The sequence below is a fragment of the Anabrus simplex genome, chromosome 2, assembly GCF_040414725.1.
Source record: "Anabrus simplex isolate iqAnaSimp1 chromosome 2, ASM4041472v1, whole genome shotgun sequence".
In the NCBI taxonomy this organism is placed as follows: Eukaryota; Metazoa; Arthropoda; class Insecta; order Orthoptera; family Tettigoniidae; genus Anabrus; species Anabrus simplex.
In genome coordinates, this window is record NC_090266.1 from 208,255,861 (window position 1) to 208,283,181 (window position 27,321).

General features: G+C 39.4%; 1 protein-coding gene across 4 annotated transcripts in view; it reads right to left on the bottom strand.

Annotated features, from left to right (window-relative positions):
- LOC136864009 (structural maintenance of chromosomes protein 1A) overlaps positions 1 to 27,321 on the bottom strand; it is a 679,773-nt gene that overhangs the window by 565,663 nt on the left and 86,789 nt on the right. For all 4 annotated transcript variants that reach the window (XR_010859243.2, XR_010859244.2, XR_010859242.2 and 1 more), the window contains exon 5: positions 12,900 to 13,068. Coding sequence is in view for 1 of the 4 variants with exons in the window: in XM_067140505.2 (XP_066996606.2) it covers positions 12,900 to 13,068 (169 nt within the window). In the remaining 3 variants the exon portion in view is untranslated. The remainder of the gene's footprint in view (positions 1 to 12,899; positions 13,069 to 27,321) is intronic.

Consider the following 27,321-nt stretch of genomic DNA (forward strand, 5'->3'; position numbering starts at 1 on the left):
GACTCGAAGGAAGGAAGGAAGGAAGGAAGGAAGGAAGATTAATTATCAGGATAGAGTTAAGTGGAAAAAAAGTGGTAAATGAGGAAAAGAAAAAAATATTGGGACAAATTCACACAAGAGTTTGAAAAGGATGTAAATGGTCGAAAAAGCATGTTGTATGGATTGATATAAAATAACAGAAAAGGAAAAATCTACACAAAACAAGTGAAGGAAGAGAGTGGAAATGTAGTTACAGACCCAGAAGAGATAAAGATTAGGTGGAAATATTATTTTGATAAACTCCTGAAAGTGAGAAATGATGCAGAAGAGTATGTAGTGGTAAATGAGGATGATCCAGAAATGGAGAGTGATATTGCAATGGCAGAGGTAGAATGGCTGTTAAACAAATAAAAACAGGAAAAGCAGCAGTGATGGATGAAATATGTGTGGAAATGATAAAAGGCAGCAAGACCTATTTGTCTACATTGGTTGTATAGGCTGCTAACATATATATGGAGGAAAAAGCAAGTACCTGAATAATTGGTGTAAATGTGTAATAACACCAGTATTTAAGAAAGTTGAGAGGAAGGTATGTGACAATTATTGAGGAATTACACTGCTGTCACAAGTAGCCAAAATATCTGAGAGAATAATAGGAAGGAGGATGAGAGGAAAGGTGGAAAGAATTTTAGAAGAGCAGTATGGATTTCAACAGGGCAGGTCAATGATTGACCCTATATTTAACGTGAGATTACTGATGGAAAAACAGTGGGAATATAGAAGGGATCTGGTGATGGTATTCCTTAACCTTTACCACTCGTCTGTCGGGTGAGGCCCGACATTACGATATTCCCGTTCCGGTCGCATGTCGGGCGAGACCCGACATGACATTTTATCGCCCACCGCTCTTCTGCCGTTTCTTAGCCGACAAAATAAACGATGCTATACTGTACTGCCATCATTTGGTTCAGCGTGGAACTTTGAAATATCCAGATATTATTTGACAGTCAGTCAATAATCCATTATTTAGAGGGCAGTGTAGCCGTCAGCTGTCAACTCACGCACACGAAAGGTCGAGCGATGGTAAACAAACATGGTCGCCATGTGCTCTTCTAGTCATGTATATAGTTTACTGTTATATGTTGTATATGTCGGGTAACACACAAAACCACAGTATTTTCGCACCTCTTCACCTTCCTTATACCCTAAAAGTGAACTGGCGATGTTCGGCTTGTGTACCATAACCCAACATGTGCCTGATGCTGACGGCTGGCACAATTATAAATCAACTGATCCCGATTTCAAGAAATTGCCGTTTAGCTTATAAACTACCGTGAGGTATGAAACCAGAGACTGAATAGAGTTTTTCAATTGCTTTTTACCAATAATTTGTTCAGTGAAATTATTAACGAAACCAATCGGTATGCGATAACGATAGTAATAACAATAATAATAATAATAATAATAATGCAAAATAATTTGTCTTAAATTGCACATATTGCCGTTATTTGCTCCAGTATAGCTTGCTTAAAACATGTATAGCCTAAATACATCATTTAAAAGCAAATGCTATCTCCAAAATCGTGAAAGATGAATACAGGACATATATGATAAAAATTCACATTTAAATACGAGTAGTAGAGACTGCACAGAGAACTTTAATTCGAGGGGTAAGGGTTAATCTAGAGAAGGCATACAATAGAGTTAATAGAGAAAAGGTACGAGAAACCCTGGAAAGAAAAGGATGTGGAAGGCAATCAAGGGAACTAGTGAAAGCAATGTATAAGAATTGTTCCAGTTATGTCCAGACTCCAGTGGGGAGAACAGACTGGTTTAGAAACCAAACCGGACTAAGACAGCGAAGTGTTTTCTCCACTTACGTTTATAATGGTTACAGATGAAAATCTAAACAAAACAAAGGCAGGATATAGAGGCGATATGAAAATATTGTTTTTGCAGATGACATAGTGATGGGGGGAGTCAACAATACAGAAGTGCAAATCCAACTGGAGGCTTTAAATGAAAATATTGAGAAATATGGTATGAAAATCAGTATGGAAAAGAACAAAACAGTTGGTGTTGACAAGAGGAGAAAGAGAAGGAAAAGGAATCTTTAGTATCAGGGGGCAAAACCTTGAGGATGTTGAATACTTCAAATATTCAAAATAATGCAAGATGCAAGGTTGGATAAGGAGATAAGCAGATGGATACAAGCAGGAAATACGTTCTACCACAATGTAAGGAACCTGGTGTGGAACAGAGAAGTTCCTATGAAATGTAAAGAGATAATGTACAAGGTGTACTACTGTATACCCCTAAATTATAAACGTATGCATCAGAGACTTTGACTTCAACAGCAAGAAATGAGAGTAAAATTGAGGCCGGCGAGATGAAGTTCCTGAGGAGTATGGTAGGGAAGGCCAGGAGAGACAGAATAAGATATGTTTACGTCAGAAAAAAGATAGTGGTAGACAAACTGAGTGATAGGATGGAGGAGAATTAATTGAGATGGTTTGGACATGTTATGACGATGGAAGAGGGAAGGATACCAAAACAAGTGTTGGAGGCTAAGACAGAAGGAAAGAGGGCAAGAGGGAGACACAGAGCAAGATGGATGAACTCTGTCAAGGACAGTGAAAGAAACAGAAGACTGGACTGGAATACAATTACTACTGAAGAGGAGTGGTGGAAAGAGAGGCAACGGTGGAGAAGTGCCATCAACACCCCGACCTGGCAGGAGCTGGACAAGGGCAAATGAAAGTGATGATGATGTGAATACTCATGACTGAGAATCTGTTATGTCTCCTGGCATTAACATGTTGTTCATACCGGGTGAGAAAGCTACGATCAGTTTGACCTATATAACTGGCCTGACCTTGGGTACACTTCAAAATGTATACTCCAGATTTGCAAATTTAGTATTGCTATTATTAACACTATGGGAATTGTAAACTTGTATACTCCAGATTTTGTGAATTTAGTATTGCTATTATTAACACTATGGGAATTGTAAAACAAAGTAGAATTACTGTTGACTCTTTTAAATGCTATGTTAATGTTTTGTTTTTTGAAAGTGTTCAACAAAAATGAATTGACTATACACACATTGAGTAGCCAAAAGATCATCTTTCTGTACCAATTGCGTGATTGTCTCATGAATTAATAAGCTACAATATAGTGATCGGTTCTATAAAACCATCCATGTTTCTAGTGTAGTCAAGTACTACATCAGGCTTGGAGACAGATGGCTGGCTGGGATATTTTGGGGCAATTTCTGTGAATGCAATTTTGTCACCCTTGTGACAGGTACTCAGCATGCTCAAGACACACCTATCTTTCCATGCAAAGGCCAGTGTTTCACTTTTTTGGCAGCTGATTATATCTCCCCACTTCATTTTCTTTACATTGCCAGATTTGAGCTTTCTGGCATGCCTCTTTGGGAAGGCATAACACCAACTACGGCCATACCCATTCCCTAGTATTTCATTAGCTAGGTCTGGTGAGAGGTAATAATGGTCAGTATAGATGTGGTAACCTGAGGGTGGAACATTGACATTACTTATGAGGGATGAGCACCGACTTTTCACAACCTGCACTGTATTCAAAAGACTTGTGTTATCAATGTCAGTTCTTCCCATATAAGAAATTAAATTTTACACGTAACTGTTGGCATTGTTTTAAAGGGTGTAAACCTTCAACCCAAATTTTGTAACTTTGTTTGGGTTATAAATCTTGAAGGGAACTATTCCTTTGAAACTTATAGTACTTTCATCCATAGAAACTGCAGGACCTGGTTGGTAAAATAGCATATATTTTCTTCTAACTTTCTCTAGAAAACCTGTATGTATTCACCCTTTTTCAGAGATGAATTTCCTTCGCCATGAACAACGTGCAGATTCCAGAACACAAGTAAAAACTCATCCCAGGAGAAAACATTACTAAAAAATGACATTTTGTCAACCCAGGCTGACATCTGGTAAGGAGTGAAACACCACATTGATGATGACACCAATAAATGCTATTATGATGTGTCACAATTTTGGGTTATGCCAATTTCTTATTCTGCTTCTTCTTTTTTTGTGTGTTGCATGGTTTTTTTTTCCTTTGTCTCCATGTAATTTTGTTTCACTGAGAATATCAAGGAATATTTCATTATTAAAAGATAGATGAAAACATCAAAGTTTGATGGCAATAGTGGCCCTTGACCCTTGATCAATATTATGAACGAGAATAACAGTTGAGCATCCACAATTGCTATTACTTACGTCCGTCCAGTCATCTGCTCTGTCACTATCAGTGTCACTTGCATGATTGTTACTCTCAGATGAGCTGGAGAAAGATTTTTTTTTTTTGTCTTCAGAATCACATACACTAAAATCAGACACTTCTTCAATGGTATCAACCAATAACATTATATCGGTATCACTAATCCGTTTTTGTGACACCATAAAAATCGTTAAAATATGTAAGGTATGTGCAAGAGACAACTGCCTCACACAACGTGCATGTTATTCAACTCCCACTAACAGCAGGAACAACATAGCAAGATAGAGGTGATTTCCCTCACCAGGAACAGCTCCTGCCATCAATGAGCATGTTTGTGTACTTCCTCGGCTAATACATCCGCAAAATTCGAATGGAACGTGTATATATGCCTCTGTCCTGAGCGAAAGAAAAGTAGAACACACACATATATATATATATGTTTCTGCCCGTGAAACGTTAAGGTATAATTTCCTGGTGACTTTTGTATCATACTTGCTGCTCCTTGTTTCAACCTCAATCAATCATAAAATTTGTGTTGCTTCTTGCTCACAGCACTATACTGAACACAGAGCAACTATGAACATGAGGAAGGAGCCAGATTTTGCTGTCTGCGCCAGCCAACGGAATAGCGCAGTGTTGCCTAGATAAATAAATGCACATGAGGACATGAGTATCTATATTTATTTCTGTGTATGAAAATAATTAAAGATACAATTGTTTTGGTGATTCTATATGACAGCACTTACAATTCTGAAGCTGTCCGTCCAAACCTCGTGATTCTACGACCAGGCATTCGGGAGATACCATCTGCCTTTGAACTGAAGGGATAATTTCAACATCTGATTTCCCACATGAGTGAAAACGATAAGAAGGTGATGAAAAATTTAGGTTCACTGGGGAAGTGTGTTTGTAGAAGCTCTCTTGGGAATACAAGCTAGGGTGACAGTATTGCATTATCAGGTTAGAGTGGTGGAAGTTTAAAACGTGCTGTGAACTGAAGTTTTGTATTCATGATATCTCTTAGCAAGCCAAGTAACAGCTGAACACCTGACAGTGGTATTACTCGTTAAGTTTTACACAGTTAGGCGAGAAATATAATTTACAGTGCGTATGGCTCTTTAAAGAAGCTTTCAAATACAAAAGTCAAAAACATATCACAAATCATAACACAAATTTTTCTCAAAGCCGGTAGCTCATGGCTCAAGACTGCAGTGCGAATGTACACACCGTGCCCAATATTCTCGGGAACAAGCCGGTGTTGAGATCACCGGGCAAACATCACAAGGTTCAGAAACATGCAACAAATTTGAACGATTCTGAAAGGTATTTTAAGCCGAACAATATTTGACTTGTACGATAATAGAGAATATCCAACAGCTAAGAAATTGATGTACTTAATGAAGGTGAAAACTAACCACTTAATGAAGGTGAAAATTAACCATCAGGGCTCTGTATCTTTCACGTACCCTTGAAATCACTTGGTTTCAAATACCGTATAATTTCGAATACCACCCACACTGGTTTTTTTTTTCAAAAATATCGCTTCCAAAATTGGGTGCGGGTCTTATTTAAAATTTTGGGAAATTTATCTTTCCGAATGCACGTAAATCGGGCATCACCGCCGGCGCAGCTTGGCAACAATGCTCTCTCCGCTCTCAGTATATGCTACTTCCGCGCTTGGCGTCAGTCTCACACATGTTTCTCGAGTATCAACATGAATTCCACAAACGGTTTGCAATCTTTTACTGCGAGTGAGAAACTGAAAGTAGTTTGGGAAGCCGAAATTATTGGAAATCGTGCCGCCGGTAGGAAATACGATATTGACAAGTCATGTATTCGCGATTGGAGAAAGAAGAAAAATGTGTTACTAACATGTAGTGGTGATCGTAGAGCTTTTCGTGGACTGAGTGTACAGTTTCCAGAAATTTAAAAAAAAAATTTAAATATGTGACAGAAAGGCGGGAATTGGGATAAGGTGTGTCAACCAAAATGTGTCAGCTAAAGGCATTAGAGATCGCAAAGGAACTTTCATCGGAAGCGTTTAAGGCAAGCCGAGGATGGGTTTGTAATTTTTATCAAAGAAATCAGTTGAGCGTATGAAGGCGTACCTCAATTTCACAGGGTCTTCCTGGTGCCTATGATGAGAAGTAGTTGTCGTTTGAGTGTCACATAATTCGTTTGCAGAAGGAAAATGCATATTTGCTTTCCCAAATTGGCAATGCAGATCAGACGCCAGTCTACTTTGAAATGCTAGGACAGAACTGTGAATGTTAAGAGTGCAAAAAGTGTTACCATTAGAACAGGTGGTAATGAAAAACAACGATGTACAGTAATATTGTATATTCTCGCCAACGGAACAAAATTGCTGCCGTACATTGTTCTCCAATGAAAGACGCTTCATAAAAATCTACCCACTGATGTTATCGTCAGATCTCAGAACTCCGGCTGGATGGACAGTTCACTTGTGGAAGACTGGGTAAAGTGTGTCTGGCAACGCCGCCCTGGTGCATTATTGGGACAAAAGAGCTTGCTTGTTCTCGACAGTTACCGCGGCCAAACAACAGACACTGTGAAGAAACATATCAAGGATGGGAAAACCGATCTAGCAGTCATTCTGGGTGGGATGACGTCTATGTTACAGCCGCTGGATGTCTGCGTGAACCGTCCATTTAAAGCAGCCTTGAAACAGCTCTGTACAGAATGGATGGCAGCTGATAATCACACACTGACGCCAACTGGTTGCATTCAGCTGCTGTGTTCGTGGATTTTGACGGCATGGAATCGTATCCCTGGAGACCTCATGTGGAAGAGCTTCAAGAAATGTAGCATTTCTAATGCTATGGGTGGCAACAATGACGACATTTTGTGGGAAGGTGATGGTGATGACAGATCCGAAGTTGGTACTGATGATGATGATGATGATCATGATGATGATGATGATGATGATTATTATTATTGAACTCGTTGGATTTCGTTCTGGAAATGTTTGTTTATTTTTATTTGTATTTTCTGATCATTTGATGTGTGTTAGTAAAGACTGTAAATAATTTTGACTTCACTAGTTTTTTAAATTTTGTTCTTTCAAAATAAGGGAGCAGGTCTTATTCGGTGGTGGGTGGTATTCGAGATTATACGGTATATGCGAACCAATGACAGTAGGAAATTCCTTTCAGAAAGAAGCGATATTGTCCCTGCAAGACTAAAATGTTAGCATACAGTGCATACTCTACGGACCTCTGGTGGTGACAGAACTTACTTCCATTTGAATGAAACATGGATTAATCAGAACCATATGGCAAGATTCTTTTGGAACAGAGGCCTGTGAGTACCCATAGGAAAAGGAGGCAGGCTGATCATATGTCATGTTGGGTCGACGAAACTAGGCTTTGTACACAGCAGTAAATGGGAATTTTGGGTTATCATTCGGAATTGAATGCGACTCATTTTAAGACTGGTTTGTTCATCACTTTCTGAATTACTTGGAAGAGGGATCGATCATAATAATGGATTCTAAAGTAACAGACAAAATGCCCATCACTAGTTGTTGTAAATCAGATATACAACAGTGGCTGCAAGAACACAACATATCACAGGAACTAACAGACAGAAAGGTGGAGTTCCTAGCCCATGTCATGTCAAATAAAACAGCTGAATAAGTATGAATTAGATCAGGTCATATTGGAATCACACCACCAAGTTAACCAGTTGCCCCCATATCATTGTCAATATAATTCGATGTAGATAGTATAGGCTAAAGTGAAGGGTGATGTGGCTGAGTTAAAAAATACCTTTCAACTTGCAGACATGAAACAACTCACATCCCAAGCTTGATAGAGTTAATAAAAATTATTATTTTATTACTTTTACGTCCTACTAAGTAATTTTATGGTTTTCGGAGGTGCTGAGATGCCAGAATTTTGTCCTGGAAAAGTTATTTTACGTGATAGTAAATCTACCGACATGGGGCTGATGTATTTGAGCACCTTCAAACACCACCGGACTGAGCCAGGATTGAACCTGCCAACTTGGGCTCAGAAAGCCAGCGTCTTAACCGTCTGAGCTACTCAGCCCGGCTTGATAGAGTGATGATAAAGGAGTGGGAGACGTGTGTGGCACACGCTGAAAAACTGCAGGAAGAGGATTTTCACAGAGAACAGACTAGCGACAACACAATTAAGGAGCTTGTAATAAATCTTAGGAGTAGTGATACTCCGTCGCAAGTGATGAGGAGGAGGAGGAGGAGGAGGAGGAGGAGGAAGCCCTAACAGTTCCATTCTTATTCTTTCAGTAAACGAAGTGTACTCCTATACTAATAGTGTGCATTCAGTCATGCAGTGTACTAATATAACCCATCCATTTAGTCATTCACGCATTCATTCATTTCACTCATTCATAATCTCTATTGTAAACTAAGGATAACGTTGCTCAGACTAGCAACACAATTAATTGCACTAACACGAATTAACAGAGGTAAGATACATGCTGTCCTAGACTATATAACAATGCTAATGTCTAGGACAAAAATAAAAAATAAACATCTCAGAAACTACAGTTTAGAGATTGGGTATAATTAGTGAGTAGCGTAACTGTAATATTTAAGTTAGTAATACATAAATTGTAACAAAATTATGCATGTATCAAATACTTTGGATTGCAATAAATTATTACTCTCTCCCCAGTTTCTGGCAATCCAGAACTAAGGGATGGGAGTATTCAATTCCATTCTATACTAATAGTGCTAATATGGGTTGACCTGATAAACAAGAACTGCCATAGGTAATAAATTTCATATTATTCCGTATTGAAGAGCAATATAATGTAAAACAAAAGTTAGAGGTTTCCACCTATTCAATAACATTTAATTGAATAGGTGGAAACATTTAGCCTTTGTTATACATTAACACGTTGAGTGCCATGCGACCCCATTTGGGTACGTGAGAGTAGTCAAGTTTTTGAACTTCGCGTCCCCATATGGGGTCGTACGTTCGTTCTAACTCGAGAACTGTACAAACCCATTTGGGTGCGCAGTAAGTATGTGTTTCGAAGGTCTATAAAGTCTCTTCCTGCCATCTGCTTAAGTACGTGCATAGTCCACCTTCCATTCCTCAATTCCTGTTTTGGCGCGACCCCATATGGGTAGGTCAAAGTGCTTTGTAGGGTGACAAAGTCATTGTCTATCTCGCGCACAGATTGTTTATGTAAGTGTGCAGAGCTGTGAGTTTCCTTTTCTTTTTTAAGGTGTTGCGAGTAAATCGAACAGTAAAAGATTTAGTGCAGATAGTCTGGACGATATATCGAACAAGTCGGACAATGATGATGTAGACGAAGTATATAGTTACAGTGATTTTGAACCCAGTACAGAGCAAATAGCAATCTCGCACGTTCATCCACATTGATGTTACTGTCTTCAGCATACGCATCCCCACTGTAATCCGGGTTTCTAAGCCAGCTGTCGCAAAAATTATGACCGTCTTCAACGATATAGTCACTGGTTTCCCATGTTGCACAATCATCGCTGCTAGGTTCTCTTACTCAAATTAAAATTTATACAAACAAAATTATATACTTGTTCAGTATTACTTAACTACTAATTCTTCTTATAATATTATTCTGTTACATCCTAATTTACCAAATTCACATGATTTTCATTACTTTATATAACTATATTCTATACGAAAATTTCCTAACCTAAAATCAGAAGATCGTCATTTACAAACATTTCCTGACCTAAAATCGGGGATCGTACATTTTTACGGCTCCAGTATGAACAAGCTAACACATCTCCCATAATCAACAGCATTTAACGCGTCCCTGCAAAGGAAAAGGTAAATATTACCAAGGTTCGTGTCAGTAACTACTGTATAAGTACGACCCCATATGGGGGCGCGTGTACGTGTACAGTTCGTAATGACCAATACAACCCCATATGGGGTCGCAATATTTTACCTAATATACATAATAATGTAACCTAATATATCATAAATACATCCTCATTTCAGCGATCATTTGCTTGGTCAAGCCTGTGAACGTTTTGCCACCAGGGAGTAACTCGATGTTATAAGCTCACGGCACTAGACGGCAATCCTACGAAAATCGGTCTGGCACTCAACGTGTTAAACAAGAACTGGTTCCACTGAATTAATTTATGTATTTATTTTACCTTATAAAGACGCCACTGGAAATCTTACTCAGAATGGCATGTGGTGTAGATTACATCTTATCAGATAATAACACAATCTCCCATGGGTTGAGTATTGTGTTCACAAATAACTTTTGTATGACATCTCCCAGGAGATATTGCTCTACACCTGTCTCATATTATAATTATAACCATGTGTGAACTTTGTTGTAAGCATGAATAATCATAGGATTAGGGTTTATCACACACATGCACTTCAATTCGGAGTGCACTGTGGTGAGATACCATACATAGTGTTCGTTTTCTGCAAAATATTTCTGATATTTACACCCATGCTTCACTAATGTGTTTTATAGTTCTTGAAGATCTTAATCATCAGTGAAAATATGAAAGCTTTTCAGTTGGTCAAACAATTTATAAAGTATCAAATTGAGATATACAAGTTAAAATAAATTCCATAAGGTTAATTCCTGGAGGCAAAGATAACCAGGTATATTGTTAACTAATCTACTTCACTTACTACCATCGTTGCAGATAGTGGGATGCCCTATTTTTCTTTCGTTCAGGGACATTCATAGACTGTACGGAGCGTATCACTTATATCCTTTTAATGACAAAGGATATAAATTTTCCAATCCAGAAACCCACAAATTCACCAGATCCTCTTCCAGTCTTTGGTTGAAATGAAAATTATCAAAAATCATAAAATGGCACATCGTCTGATTAGATGGACATCTACTTAAAATTACAACAATAAGAATAAAAAATTCACCATGAATATAAGTACAAATAATATAAAAAGCTACTCAGGCACATACCGTATTTTCTCACATAATTAACCCCCTTACATAATTTACACATCCCAATATTTTTGGGTCCAAAGTGGAGAAAAATAAACGTTCACAGTGGGTGCCACTTCTTCGAATATCCATCACGCAGCTCTGGATGAGTTTCAAAATAAAGATGTTAGCTACTCAAGTAGCAGCCTTCCTATTGAGAAACCGGGCATTCCAAATACCGGAAAACGTGCTGTTATTAGCTGGTAGGAAATACCACTGTACTAGTTCAGTGTGAGAAGCAGCCCAGAAGTGACTGGTGACGCTCTATTCCAGTCTGGTACAAACATATTTTACAAGTGTTTCGGGTACAGGACATGCGTTTTCTGTGATATCAAAATTGTTAGTTAGTCCACAGTGAGCAAGTATCCGAGTAATACTGCATCATATAAACTTGCGGTGATCAGTTACGCTGAAACATACGGGAATAGGGCAGCGGGCCACAAGCCCGAATGCAACGTGCGCTACTGCGGTAACAGAGAAGTGCACTGAAGCGACCAACAAGTCTCGCAAAGCATTTCACGGACCAAAAAGCGGAAAGTTTCCGGAAGTAGAGGAGGATCTGCTTCAATATATAATTCCGTTACGCAACGTAGGATATGCTGTTTCTCAAGAAATGCTGTATTTTAACGGACGAGAAATAGCCGTTGCACATGGAATCAGTGTCTCAGATTTGAAGCTTAACCACAGCTGGATGAATAATTTTATGAAGAGAAATGGACTTTCTCTTCAACAAAGAACAACATTATGCCAAAAAATGAAGAATGATTTCAACCAAAAAGCAATCGATTTTCATCGCTTTGTGATTAAGAAGTGTAAAGTGAAGGAATATTTGATCTCCTAAATAGGAACCACAGGTCAAATGCCAAGCAGTTTTCATACGTCACAAAGTAGAACAATTGATAAGAAAGGGACATCGAGTGTTATCGTACGTGCTACCGGAAGCGAAAAAAGCGATGTACTGCAATGCTTGCTATAAAAGCTGATGGCAGAAAGATTGCACCTTACATTGTTCTAAAATGAGAAACAATGCCTAAAGTAAAATTTCCGCGAGGGATCCACGTTAGTATTCAAGAAAAAGGGTGGATTGACATGTCACTCGTACAAGTTTGGATATGAATGGTTTGGGGAAATCTAGCAGGGTCCCTCCTTGATGCCCGGCCCTTCTTGTATTGGACAGTGTTTTGTTTTTTGTTTTGTTTTTTCAGGTCGTATTGTCAGCTCATTATGGGAAGAATATTTTCCAGTGTTGGTACTTCAAACCCACGTGTCCACCTTACCTGATGTATCCTATTTGACTCTACAGAAAAAAATCTCACGCCGGAATTTTATGCCAACCGCATATGATAACCGCAAATGAGTTGAACCAATTGTGTTTACATTATATTTGATATACCTTTCAAATGTAAATGAATTGTAAATAATTTTTAAATATCTGAATTCCTTGAATAATGTACGCATCCTAATTTTCGCCTGCACTTTTCGTCAAAAAGAGAGTGTTAATTACACGAGTAGATACGGTTGTTAACCAATCTGTTTCATTTAGTACCAAGGTTATGGATAGAGGAAGCACTTCTAATTTCACTTCTCCAGGTGCTTTTATAGCCTGTGTAGAGAAGATCACTTAAATGAACTGTTTTAATGACATTGGATAGAATTTTTCTAATCCAGGAACTCACCAGATCTTCTTTAAGTCTTTGATATTTTTCAGCTTCTTCCTTCTCAAGCTTTGCCTCTTTTCTTTCTGCAGCAATGCCTTTCTTCTTTTGATATGAACACTGAGTTTCTTCTTCTGCCTTCAACATCTCAGCTCTCAATGCTTCATACTCTTCTTTCAGTGCTCCTGATCTAGAAAAAAGAATTGTGAAGAATGGCATTATCCTAGACTGACTTTGTGAAATAAAAAGACTTCTAAATGGTTCCAAATTAAATACAACAATATATTATTTTCATCTACAGAGGTGGGGAAAATGGAAGCTCATAGATAACAAAAAGTGCCTCTTTACCACAGTAAGAATGGCAGCTAACTATCAAACTTGAGAGTGATCGTGAAAGGGGGGGGGGGGGTCGAGCATACCTAATGATAGGTGTGGAACTTATCTTCTTACAAGGTGAAAGGTATTCATCCCACTGGCTAATGCTAAAATATTCTGAGTTTCCCAGAATGATGATTCAAAAAAACTGATAGAAACATCACTAAGTGTACCTCAATGAGTAAAGATGAGAAAAATAGACTTCTGTATATTGTTAACTCTTCCTTGTCATAAGATCATAAATGTTCAATTACAGTGAAACCTTCATTCTCTGCTTTGGGGGACCACAAGAAAAAAACGATAAGGGAAAACGGAAAATCTGGGAACAAATTGGCTGAATATCACCACAGAAAAATACGTAAAATAATAATCTTAAAAACACTCCTCAACCAAACCAAACTACAGCCATAAATGGCCTAGGCCTACCAAGCAACTGCTGCTCAGCCAAAAGGCCTTATCAGTGGGACAAATCCTCTCGCCCGTTACTCCTGGTTCTCTAGACCGGTGCAGTCATCTCACTGTCAGATAGCTCCGCAATTAGTCGTAATCACAAAGGCTGAGTGGACTCAGAACTAGCCTTCATATCCAGGTAAAAATGCCTGACCTAGCCAGGAATCGAACCTGGGTTCTCTGGGTGAGAGGCAGGCAAACTAACCTTTAAACACGCGGTCAGCTTCAAAACTCCTACCTACATAAATTACAAGTTAAATACATTGACACATTAAATCCGGTTTTACCTGGAAACATCATCAGTTTCCTGTAAAAACTTCTTTCAGGTTAGCAACTTTGGTCAGCTACAATCATCAAAATTTGCAATTAAATAACACCAACCCTTACAAGAATCAATCACAAGTAGTTTTTAATTGCCTAATCTAATAATATACAGCACATCCAATACAAAAGCGCCCATCCTACATGATAGTGAAATCTCTTCTTTTTTTTATTCCTTATATTTTGGTCAGCAGCATACTGTTTGTAGTAAGTTTGTGGAAGTCTTATACCACGTAAATTAGGCCTATGTCGACTTTTAAAGGTTATCTTGAACTCAAGAGAGTGGTTTTGAATGTAAGTATTGATTATATTCAATTCTGCCGGTCATAAATCACAAGCAAATTGGAAAGAAACAATATCATCAAACCTCCAGAAATTCTGGTTTATTAACAACCTTGAACTCAGCTGGAAAGCATGTTGACACACTTGCTGCACAAGCCAGTACAAGTGGGAAACGATACAAACTTTTTGAATGTTACGTTGTGCAGATAAAACTATTGCAGTTCTAATAAGGACATTTTAGCATAAAAAAGTAAACACAAAAATCCCCATCTTATATTAGGACCAAAACTGTTATAGGTAATTCCAAGACCTACCATAGATTTATATATATATATATATATATATATATATATATATATATAAGGTACAACATCTGTTCTGGTCTCGAGAACACAATTGTATATAGTGCCTGAGGGTGCCAGAAGAATGAGTGCATCACTAAAAACTGCAATAACAATGAACGGTTCATCTTAGGTAACACATCAAAATGAGTAAAATTTCTGGGAACAAACATTTTGTAAAGATTTTGTTCGACATGGGAACTACATGGCCACCTAAAGAGATAAGAATATCTCAAGTCATTAGACGTGACAACGCTTCCATTTTACAAATTCTCAAGACTCGAGTAATGTATCTGACCATATTAAAATACTGAACTAGAGTTAGGAAGGAGCAGGTTTGATTCCTGTCTAAAAACACAGCTGCTAATCAGTGCCCTGAGAGAAATGCCAAAAACCTGCTTGGTGAGACAATCATTTCTTTTTTTAATTCAAAAATAAACATCTAACCCTGCACATACCAGTAATGTAGATTTTTACAAGCATAAACATCTGACGAAACTTGTTCCATCTTCAAGTACAGTTAACATAATTTCTCATTTGATTTCCCTACATACATTGCATTATCATTATACTCTGTTATGCCTTTCAGCGTTCAGTCTGCAAATCTCTGTGAATTTACTAAACGTCACCACAATCCTCTATTTGCAACTAGTGCTATGGCCTCATTTAGTTCTATACCTTTAAATCCTTAGAAACTGAGTCTAACCATCATCGTCTTGGTCTACCTCTACTTCTCTTACCCTCTATAGCAGAGTCCATTATTCTCCTAGGTAACCTATCACCCTCCATTCGCCTCACATGACCCCACCACCAAAGCCGGTTTATGCGCACAGCTTCATCCATAGAGTTCATCCCTAAATTAGCTTTTATCTCCTCATTCTGAGTACCCTCCTGCCATTGTTAACATCTGTTTGTACCAGCAATCATTCTAGCTACTTTCATGTCTGTTACTTCTAATTTATGAATAAGATATCCCGAGTCCACCCAGCTTTCGCTCCCGTAAAGCAAAGTTGGTCCAAAAACAGACCGACGTAAATAAAGTTTCGTCTGGCAGCTGACTTAATTTTTACAGAATACCGTTGATCGCAACTGCGAGCTCCCTGCATTAGCTTTATTACACCTTGATTCAATCTCAATATTTTACCATTCTGGGAGAACACACAACCTAAATACTTGAAATTATCAAACTGTTCTAGCCTTGTATCGCCAATCTGACATTCAATTCTGTTGAATTTCTTACCTATTGACATCAATTTAGTCTTCGAAAGGCTAATTTTCATACCATACACATTGCACCTATTTTCAAGTTCCAAGATATTAGACTGCAGGCTTTCGGTACAAGCTACCATTAAGACTAAGTTGTCAGCATACGCCAGACTGCTTACTACATTTCCACCTAACTGAATCCCTCCCTGCCATTTTAAACCTTTCAGCAGATGATCCATGTAAACTATGAACAGCAAAGGTAAAGATTACAGCCTTGTCTAACCACTGTAAGTACCCTGAACTAAGAACTCATTCTACCATCAATTCTGACTGAAGCCCAATTGTCAACATAAATGCCTTTGATTGATTTTAATAATCTACATTTAATTCCATAGTCCCCCAGTATGGCGAACATCTTTTCCATTGGTACCCTGTCATATGCTTTCTCTACATCTACGAAACATAAACACAACTGCCTATTCCTCTTGTAGCATTTCTCACTTACCTGGCGCATACTGAAAATCTGATCCTGACAGCCTCTCTGTGGTCTGAAACCACACTGGTTTTCATCCAACTTCCTCTCAACGACTGATCGCACCCTTCCTTCCAAGATGCCAGTGAATACTTTGCTTGGTATACTAATTAATGAGATACCTCAATAATTGTTGCAATCCTTCCTGTTTCCTTGCTTATAGATAGGTGCAATTACTGCTTTTGTCCAATCTGAAGGTACCTTACCAACACTCCATGCTAATCTTACTACTCTATGAAGCCATTTCATCCCTGCATTCCCACTATACTGCACCATTTCAGGTCTAATTTCATCTATTCCTGCTGCTTTATGACAATGGAGTTTATTTACCATCCTTTCCACTTCCTCAAATGTAATTTCACCAACATCATTTTCCTCCTCCCCATGAGCTTGGCTGTTTGCAACACCACCAGGAATATTTCCTTTTTACTTTGAGATGTTCAAAACATTCCCTCCACCTCTCCAGTGATTCCCTGGGATCTATTATGATTTCAAGAAATTACTCAAAACACTGCTCATTTCCTTTTTCCCTCCCTTCCTAAGATTAAGGTTTCCCTGCTGCTTGACCTAGCCTTTCCAGGTTATTAGCAAAATCTTCCCAAGACTTCTTTTTGGATTCTACAACTATTTGTTTTGCTGTTTCTTTCATCTACGTACAAATCCCTATCTGCCTCGGCCCTTGTTTGGAGCCATTTCTGATAAGCCTTATTTTTATGTTTGCAAGTTGCTCTCACTTCATCATTCCACCAAAATGTTCGCCTTTTTCCTATCTTTACACACAGTTGTTCCTGGGCATTCCCTTGCTGTTTCTACTACAGAATCCCTGTATGCCACCCATTCTCTTTCTATATACTGAAATTGCTTACTGTCCACTGTTCGAAACTTCTCACTAATTATATCCATGTACTTCTGTCTTATTTCTTCGTCCTGGAGATTTTCTACCTTTATTAGTTTGCAGACAGATTTCACTTTCTCTATCCTAGGCCTAGAGATACTTAGTTCACTACCGATCAGATAGTGGTCTGCATAATCAAAAAATCCACGGAAAACTCGTACACTCCTAGCAGATTTCCTGAATTTGAAGTCGGTTAAGATATAGTCTATTTTGGATCTGGTATCCCTAGCCTCCCATGTGTAGCGGTGAATAGCCTTATGCTTGAAGAATGTATTCGTAACTGCTACACCCATACCAGCACAGAAGTCCAGCAAACGCTTCCTATTCCCATTACCTTCCATATCTTCCCCACAGTTACCAATCACCCTTTCGTATACTTCAGTTCTATTTCCATCTCTCGCATTGAAATCGCCCATTAGCACTATTCTATCCTTGCTGTTGACCCTGACCATGATGTCACTCAATGCTTCATAAGACTTGTCAACTTCATCCTCAGCTGCACCCTCACATGGTGAATCTACTGAGATAATTCTCGTCCTAATTCCTCCAAATGACAAACCTACCCATATCATTCGCTCATTTACGTGCTTAACAGAAACTATGTTGCGTGTAATGGTATTCCTGATAAAGAGCCCTACCCCATACTCTGCCCTTCCCTTTCTAACACCCATCAAGTACACTTTATAAGCTCCTATCTCTTCCTCATTATCTCCCCTTACCTGAATATTACTTACTCCTAGTACATCCAGATGCATCCTCTTAGCTGACTCAGCCACTTCTACTTTCTTTCTTCCATAAGCCCCATTAATATTGATAGCTCCCCATCAAATTCCATTTCGTTCGCCAAGTTGTTTCCAAGGAGTCCCTCGCCTGTCAAATGGGAGTGGGACTCCGTTACTCCCATAGGTCCGAGGCTTGCTTATAATGTTCTGAGCTCGGTAAATTCATGAAGAAGGATTCTACCCTAGTTACACATAGTCCAAGTGAGGATCTCTCCGCTAGCGGGTTATGGACCACCGGTGGATTGCACAGTCCTAGCCGCCTGAGCACAAGGAGGGCCATGACTGAGAATATGTCCGAGATGCCCACTCCCATTCCATAGCAACAGGTATCCCGACTCTCAGGACCACTTACTAGGCCACTCAGCCATTGCTAATGGTTCACGAACTAGGTTGTGATTACAGTAACCTACACCAAGAACCATTATTTGATTTCCGTCTTCATAAATTTACAACAAAGAAAAACTGGAATGATTGTCCCTCCAGATCAACACAACTATATTTACGTGAATATACTTTCTTCAGTACTAGTTTCAGCCCTTTTTCGGGCCATCTTCAGCTTAATAGACAAACATGAACAAAAACTTAAAATACAAATTAGCATCCATTAAAACTTGTTGGACAAACGCATAGTAAAACATGGTGGTGGAAGAGTTAACATGATATCCATTTTAACACATACCAGTAGTTCATTAAAATTTATTTAAAGTTGGTATGAATCTATCAATCTTGCTGATAAATATTAATACATTTATGTATGTGAAATAAGTTAAAACTAGGATTACTAGACTTGTTTATGACTATCTGTAATACAAAATAATATTGCAAGTAAATAACTCAATGATCCGCATCGATGTCTTGAGTAATTTAACAAATTTACAGTAATTACTGTTCCACTTCATCGATACAATATGTTGTCTGCCTTAAGCAAGTTCACAAATTAGTAGTAGTACATGTTTTGTTTTATTATAAACATCATCAGCTACAGATATCTTTGTTTAAGTAAAAACCTTAAATGTGCTAAGACACAGTCTCTTCAAGATGATCTTAAAGACATACTTGACTACTTAAAAAAATATTGGATAAAGGTAATGATCGGCCACCTTATCATATAATTTGTTAAATTACAATGTAATATATCATTCAATTTATAATTTATATTCTACACTGACATATGCTGAATATTAATTGATTGTCCAAATTCATTATTAAATCCCATTATATTGGTATGTCTGAACTTTGTCCAACTTTATATTAAGTATGATCAAATCACACTGTGTTCAAATGACTTGTTCACAAACCTTGTTTAACTATAGTAACAAGCATCACAAAGTTGTTATATCTCTATAGGCTATATAAAATAACACCGACCGACCGAATGACTCATGAGATTTATAACTTGTAATGATTCATCATCGCCGAGTAAAACTACTGGACATTAGGAAATGAAATTTTGAGGATACATTTATATTACAATGTAGGTGCTTACCAAGGGAGGATTTTTGGATGTTCCATCGCTCAGGTGGTTTAAAGGGTGGTGAATTATTTTTTAAATGAGTGTATCTATATCTCAAAAACTTAACAGTTTAAAGATGTGAAAATTGGTAATTGGAATCTTCTTTAAAAATTAGGAAACATGTACTTTTTTGTTTTTATAATCCACCTTGGTGGGGCAGGGGTGAAAAACGGTGAAATAGAGGTTGTATGCCTTTTGTGAGGATACTTATATCTCAAAAACTGAAGATGTTCCAGTCTTGTCAATTGGTATTTGAAATCTTCTTTAGAAATAATGAAACACGCATATTTTTCTGTTTTTGGAAAATCTTCTTAACACGTTCAGTACCTGCTTCTGAGCGGGACACTTGAATGCCTGGACCAGCCATTTTCATGCCCGGCCCTCTTGACGTGCATCACTTAATACAATTTACAACTACTCCTAAACTATAAATGTTAGAAAAATGATACTTTGTGCTTACCTCTAGTAAATATTTAGGGTGTGATATCTGGTGTCACAGGTTTCAAAATACGTCTAATTTTATACAGTCTATCTGTATTTTCGGCATAATGATTACTGTCACCAAAGTGAAGAAATGAAAGAATATGAAGGAAGCACATTCGGAACATCGTATTAGAAAATATCAGAGTATGGAAAACAGGGTCTTTGGTCCAGTACATTTTTATATCACGATTTTGGACTAATTGGTTTCCACGATTGCATGATCGAATTCTTTGTGAACGTTTATACCTGAATTCTCTGTAAATGATGGAACAGGTGGACAATAACTATAAAGAAAAGGCCTATCGGATTCGGAATTTCCTCGTCACTATCACTTTCACTACCTGAGTCTATTTCAGGAATAAGTTCATCACCAGAATAATCATTGTGAAAAATATCTAATAATTAATCTTTGTTTTATAAGCCATTATATTACACTCGGTAAGAACGACACGCACTGCATTGGAATCTCAAGTACCGTCAGGACACGCGAGGAAGAGCTGAGAAATTCCCGCTAAACCAGCTAAGATAAACATGAGCCCACTCAACGCGAGGGTTATCTTACAAAGGTCAACCAACTTCCTGCTACAACCAGTAACGCTGACTAAGGAGTAAGAATGCATAGATGACGAATATAAACAGCATTGCTTCGCGCGGAACATTAAACGTCTTACGCCGTCCACGGCTCGCAGCATAGGAGCAAGTTTAAACGTCTTACTCCGTCCACGGTCCGCAATGAGTTAAGAGGGGGTAAACAGGAGTGACAATGGGGATGAATATTTAAAATACGTATATCTACAATATATCTCAAAAACGTAACATGTTGCAGATGTGAAAATTGGTATTTGGAATCTCCTGTAAAAGTAAAAGAACACGCATAATTTGTTTTCTGAAAATCCACTTAAGGAGAAGTGTTAAAGGGGGTGAATTCTGAAAATGAGCATATCTATGTTATATGTCAAAAACTTAACTTTTACAAACGTGAAAATTTAAGAATAAAGTAACACGTATTTTTTGTTTTCGGAAAAAACACGTAAGGGGGGATCACATGACTGAAAAAGGGTTGAATTATTTTTATTAGGATGCTGGTATCTCCAAAACCAAAGATATTACAGATATGAAAATTGGTATTTAGAATCTCCTTTAAAAATAAAGAGAGAGATATTTTTTGGGGGGGAAAAAAACGCTCAAGGGGAGATGGGGAAAAAAGACTGAAAAAGGGGTTGGGTTATTTTTATTAGGATACTGGTATCTCCAATACTGAAGATATTACAGACATGAAAATTGGTATTTGGAATCCCATTAAAAATAAATAAACACGTACTTTTGTTTTCGGAAAATTCACTTATGACTGGAGTTCTGTTTTAATCTAAGTTCAGAAAATGAACTGAGATCAGACCGGTGTTGTCTTGTATAACACTGATCTAAGATCAACAAATCAAAGTTTCAATTTTGATCCCAGTTCATATGTGAGCGCTTGGCACAGCTGAGTATCGCGAGTCGCATTGAGCAGTGTGAATCAGTTTTCCTTAGTATTCTGTGTGCCGAGCAAAAGAAAGAAAGAAAGAAAAAAATGACTGAAATGAAGCAGAAAAAGGACCGTTCTCTTAACTTTTCCAATGAGGACAAGGATGCCCTAGTTGAAATCGTAGCGGGCGAGTTGGCCGTGCGGTTATGGGCGCGCAGCTTCCCACTCCTAGTCCTTTCCTATCCCATCGTCAGCATAACACCTATCCGTGTCGGAGCGACATAAAGCCTATTCTAAAAAAAAACATGAGGTAACTTCACTCTTTTTATTAATTTACTTATTTATTTATTTATTTATTTATTTATTTATTTATTTATTTATTTATTTATTTATTTATTTATTTATTTATTTATTAGATACAGCCTATGGAGGGCCATTTTACACTAATAATAAGTTTAAATAATTATAAAAGATAACAAAGGTATAAACAATAATATTAAGTAACCACAATAAATTAACAATTTTAACAGAAACAATGTAACAACGACAACGATAACTGGCAAGTATCGGTTACTGAAATCAGGAAGAAGAAAGGTCGAGGGTTGGAAGGACCGAAGAAAATAGAAACCTGGAGAGGACTTCAGAGGAATCTTTTAATTTTTTGTTTGAAGGATGCGAAAGGTGTGAATATGTCGATATTGGGTAGTGAGTTACCAAGAGTAGGGAGACGGTGGAAGATAGAGCGTTGTTGTAAGGTTAGGCGCAGACGGGACACATGGCGAGTGCGCCGGTTGCGTGAAGGACGGGGAGGAACGTGTATAGGGAAGTACGCCGGAAGAGTATTACATCTGGTGTAGCCATTGATTATTTTGTGAAGGTAACATAGATCGGAGAAATGTAAACGGTTTCTCAGGTCAAGTATACCCAGGTAGTTCATAATGTCAGACTTAGTTTTGTTCTAAAAAACAGGATTAGCCCCATACTGAGACAAGGGAATCGTCTTTATACAATCCCAAATGTTCCTTCTATTGTTGACCTTGTTGCTTTATGGGCTCGATTATAAGCTCGCTCTGCAGCTGTTTCAGCATGATATACTGGAGTCAGCAGGTAATGACAACACTGATAGCCATTATCTCCCAGGAGTAGGCCTATGCCTTCTGGAATATCCCCTGTTTCGAACTGAGCATGCACTCATAAATTAATGAAGATATTGCTATAGTGAGCAGATCCTAGTCATCCTGCTATGATATTTTGGGACCTGAGCCGAGCATCACAAGTAACATCAACGTTTAACAAAAACCACCCATGACGATTCCTATAAACTTCTGCGTTATCATCCCCAGGAGATATTATAGGTATGTGGGTACAATCTATAGCGCCTAGAACACCAGGGAAGTGTTGTACATCGAAGAAAAACACGCATGATTTTCCTCACGTCAATTTGTTCGGAAGGCATTTTGATAAACTCATGTTTCAGTGCAGCAATAAGATTAGATACACAATGAATGGCTCTGCAGACTGTCGCTGCATCTACATGCAGTAAATCGCCAACGACTAACTGAAAACTTCCCGTGGCAAAGAATCTCAAAGTTAGTAATAACATGTGCATTAGAGACAAAGGTTTGTTTCTCTTGGTAGGTTTAACTAGAATATCATGCAACCTGAGTTCTAGCTGTTCCACGGTATCATGTCCCAAGCGATCCCTCAGTTTAAACTTATCACACAATTCTCACATTGGATTTCCTCTTTCACAGAACACATGGGGAGCTCGACGAAATTAATCATTTTCATCATCAGAAGATATATCCGAGAAATCAGAGTAATCAGACATCTGTAAAATACGAACGAGATAAGATAAATACGTAAGCAATTTATCGAGGTTATGTTATAGAATTATTACATTACACTTCAGTAAAAGAAACGTAATATTGCCTATATACAGACAACAGTTATAGTTAGCAATGTATGAGGTTAGACTTCAGTGTATTTCTTTTTTTACCATTTATTGTAACAACAGAGGTAATATTTTATTAACAATCAGCTGTTCTTGTATCTCAAGTAGAAAACAACTCATTGAACTAAGATCAAAGAGTTTGATTGGAGAAATTTCTCCAGTCAAAGTTGATCTTAGTTCAGTGCGAACTGATCTCAGATTAACGTTTATACAATACAAATGTCCGAGTTTGCATGAACCAAGATCAATTTTGTCTCTGATTTAAGATCAAACGGTTTCTGACACAGGTGTAGAATATATTGGAAGTGGAAAGTGTTTATAGAGGATTTCATTTGTAAACCTTGTTAAGTAGTACTTACTGTATGATATGAAGTGTGGTGATAGAATGTTTTATTTGTATTCCATGTAACTACCTAAACTGTACAGTGTAAATATTTTGGTAACATATGGTATTGATGGTGATGATGATGCTTGTTGTTTAAAGGGGCCTAACATCAAGGTCATCGGCCCCTAATGGTACGAAATGAAATATCAAAAAGTTGAAATTCATCCACTGACCAAAATAAAAAATGTCATGCAGAATGAATGGATGGACATGAACCCAACAAAAATATAAAAAATAAAAAAAACAGTGGCTCAGACTCAAAAAAAGATCGTAAATAACAGTATTACTTACAAAGGGACCACTTATAAAGCACAATGGTGCTTGATGTCTAAAGGGGTGCAAAATCTACGTCTAAGACCCCACAGAATGGTACATGTCGCGAGTAAAGTAGAACCATGGTATTTGTCATGTTGGGGTACTAATCAAAGTAGCGAAGACTCACGGTGTTCCACACAAGATGGTACTACTCACAAGTATTGTACTTCATACAGGTAACGCAGATCAATGGTGTTTCTCACACAATGGCGCCACTCATAGCCAACGCAAACCGATGAGTTTCCTCACCTAGGTGTACCAGTCACGGGTGCCGGTCCCATGGGTCCCGTGGTGTTCCTCACATAGTGAGTACTAATCACAGGCAACGCACACCCACGGTGTCGCTCATGTAGTGGTACAACTCGCAGGCAACGCCCAGACCCACGGTGTTGCTCACATGGGTACGACGCATGGGTACTGGAAAACCCCAGGCCAGGCTCTTGGCTGCTACTAATCACAAACCTATTTCATACCTAATATAGTGGTACTACTCCCAAGTACAGGCAACCCATGGTGTTCCCCGCGTGATGGTGCGAATCAAAAGTAGTTTCATGGTTCTAATTCAATCATCCCTTGGTCGCCCCTTCTAGTTGCCTCTCATGACAGGCAGGGGATACTGCGGGTGTATTCTACATGTGCGTCCCCCACCCGCAGGGGTAGTGTGTTTGGTCCACGAGAGGTATTTTATTTCCCTCAAGTCCGCCGGCAAGCCGGATAGGACCCCCTATCCACCACCTGGGACGATCCCACGTGGGAATATCACCTCTCCCCCTGCTACGCCAGCGTAGTAGGTTCGTGGAACATATAGTATTTGTAACTAGTAGATTTCATTTCTTATTTACTGGAACTCTCCAGAAAGTTGTGATATGAATTTTTGAACAGGGTGTGTTGGCCTTTGTTAGTTATGTATTCTAGAAAGTATGTTCTGACTGTTCTGGAAATGGAAGATTCGCGATCGCATGTATTCGAGAAAATATTTAAACATCGCGACTGAATTAATTGTCGTGATTGGTCAATCTGGGCAAGCTCCTGTGTTCTGATTGGCTGCTCCAAGGCCAGGGTTCCCTTTATAAGGGGCTAGGCACCATTTCGAAGGAGGTCACAAGTCTGAGGTCTTAAGTCTCTGAGCCGTCTTGGTCTTGCCCTGCCGAGCCTCCCGAAGTTTTGACGTCGTGAACGTCTCCTCGGTACCAGCATGGCCTGCGTTGGGGTAAGTGCTGTTTCCTTCCGTACGATTTTAAGTTCCATTTAGTTTTCGTTGGTGTATCACAGGAGTTTGCCCTAATCGCCAATCTTTTGATCAGATGTGAAAAGCAAGTTTTGATTTCACTCTAAAATGTAATAATAGTGTAGCGTGTTGGCGGGGTAGATAAATAACCAAATGAGTACAGAACCTGGTAGTGTCCCATTTCTAAGATTTATGAACTTACCACTACAATTACAGATTTTCACTCACACAGACGATAGCCGAGATTACAACTTACACACGTACACGGTCACACACTTACACTGTTCGCACGCTCTCTCTCTTAGTTTCTCTTATGTTCCATCTACAATGACACACACACACACACACACACACACACACACAGAGTCATCGATTATGTACACTACACTCACTCAGCCACTCGGTCACACTCGTTAGCGCTGTCACGGTCCACAGCCTACACGTCAGTCTCGCAGGTCGGGATAGTATCCGCTGTTTACTCAATCCGTCGAACCCCGTTCGCAGTCTACACACATCGTCACCCAGTGTACCCTTCTTCGCCGCTCCACAACACCCAAGGTTCTTCTCTAGCAGCCGGCCACAAGGGACTCACACACACGACGTCAGGGGAACAGGAACGAGTCCTCGGCTCCAACAGGCAGACGCTCCAACAGGCAGACACTCCATCAGGCTGCACTCTCCCAGGTCATCACTGACTGCGCTCCAGCAAATTCAATATCGCTCTCACACATTCTTACTCACTAACTCCATCTCTCACTGACTGACTCTCGACTCCAAGTTACTCCTCTCCTTATATACCTGCTCTGGGCCTTCCAGAACAGTCCAGATGCTAGATGTATCCAGGAACCTCGCGAGATAGAAGACTCCAGATTAATCTTCCGGTCGTTTCCGTAATCCTCTGCTGCAGGACCGCAGGCGGAGGCGAGAGTGGCTGGACTAGCACTAAAGTACTGCACGTGATTGACGTTGTTGAAGTAAGGGGGTGGGCTGAATACGGTGACGAGGCAGGCCCGTAGCAAGTTGGCATGGCGGACACTATAACCATTACATTGCCCCCTCCTTAACGCTGCTCGTCCCGAGCGGCTCCACGATACGCTGCAATACAGTTTGTTCTGTTGGCCACCACCTTCCCATGGGGGATCCGCTGGGTCCGGTCGAAGGTGTCCTCGTACCCGCTGATAACGATCAGCAAGTCCTCGCGTGGCAGCCGGATCTTTGGTGGTCTTCCTTTCGTCCACACCCGCGTCTACTTTCAGGGCTTGAACGCCTTCGTAGTCCTCTAGTGCGTTGCCGGGGACTGGTTTGCTCGTCCCAGATTTAGCCCTGCTGAATTTTCTTTTCTTCCGGGGTGCGAAATTTGATGTTCGTACTGGCACGCAGCTTCGTGCCGGAACAAGAGTCCTAGTCAGGTGGCATCCTCGTTTGTTGGTCATCGGTTCGTCTTCCATTGGTGCTCCGTCTCCTAGTAGGGGTCCCTCCAGCCATGTCGTTGCAATCGGTGCCTCTGTCTCATGGGTCATCGTCAGAGCCTCTTCGTAGTTCTCTTTCCTGCCAATCATCCTCCCTGGATGGATCTCAGCGTCACGTAGTTTATTACAGGCGTCAGCCGCCTCAAGTTCGCTGTCACCTCGGGATAACTCTTCCACAATCGCGTCTCCTGGTCGTTTGATCTCGGCGTCGAATTCCTGCGGCGTTATATCGGCGCGCTGAGTCCTCTCCTGCAGCTGGACTCGGTAGGTGGCTCTCGGTTGCTGGACACCGCAGCGCACGTCGAGCACTCCCACAACCTCCTCGTAGGTCGAACTTGGCTGGGGGCTCTGTTGTACTCTCATCTTTGAAACACGTTGTCCGGCGTATGGATATTCAGCACTCTTCTTGGACGTCGATCCGGTCTCGAACTGGGTCCGGCATGTTCT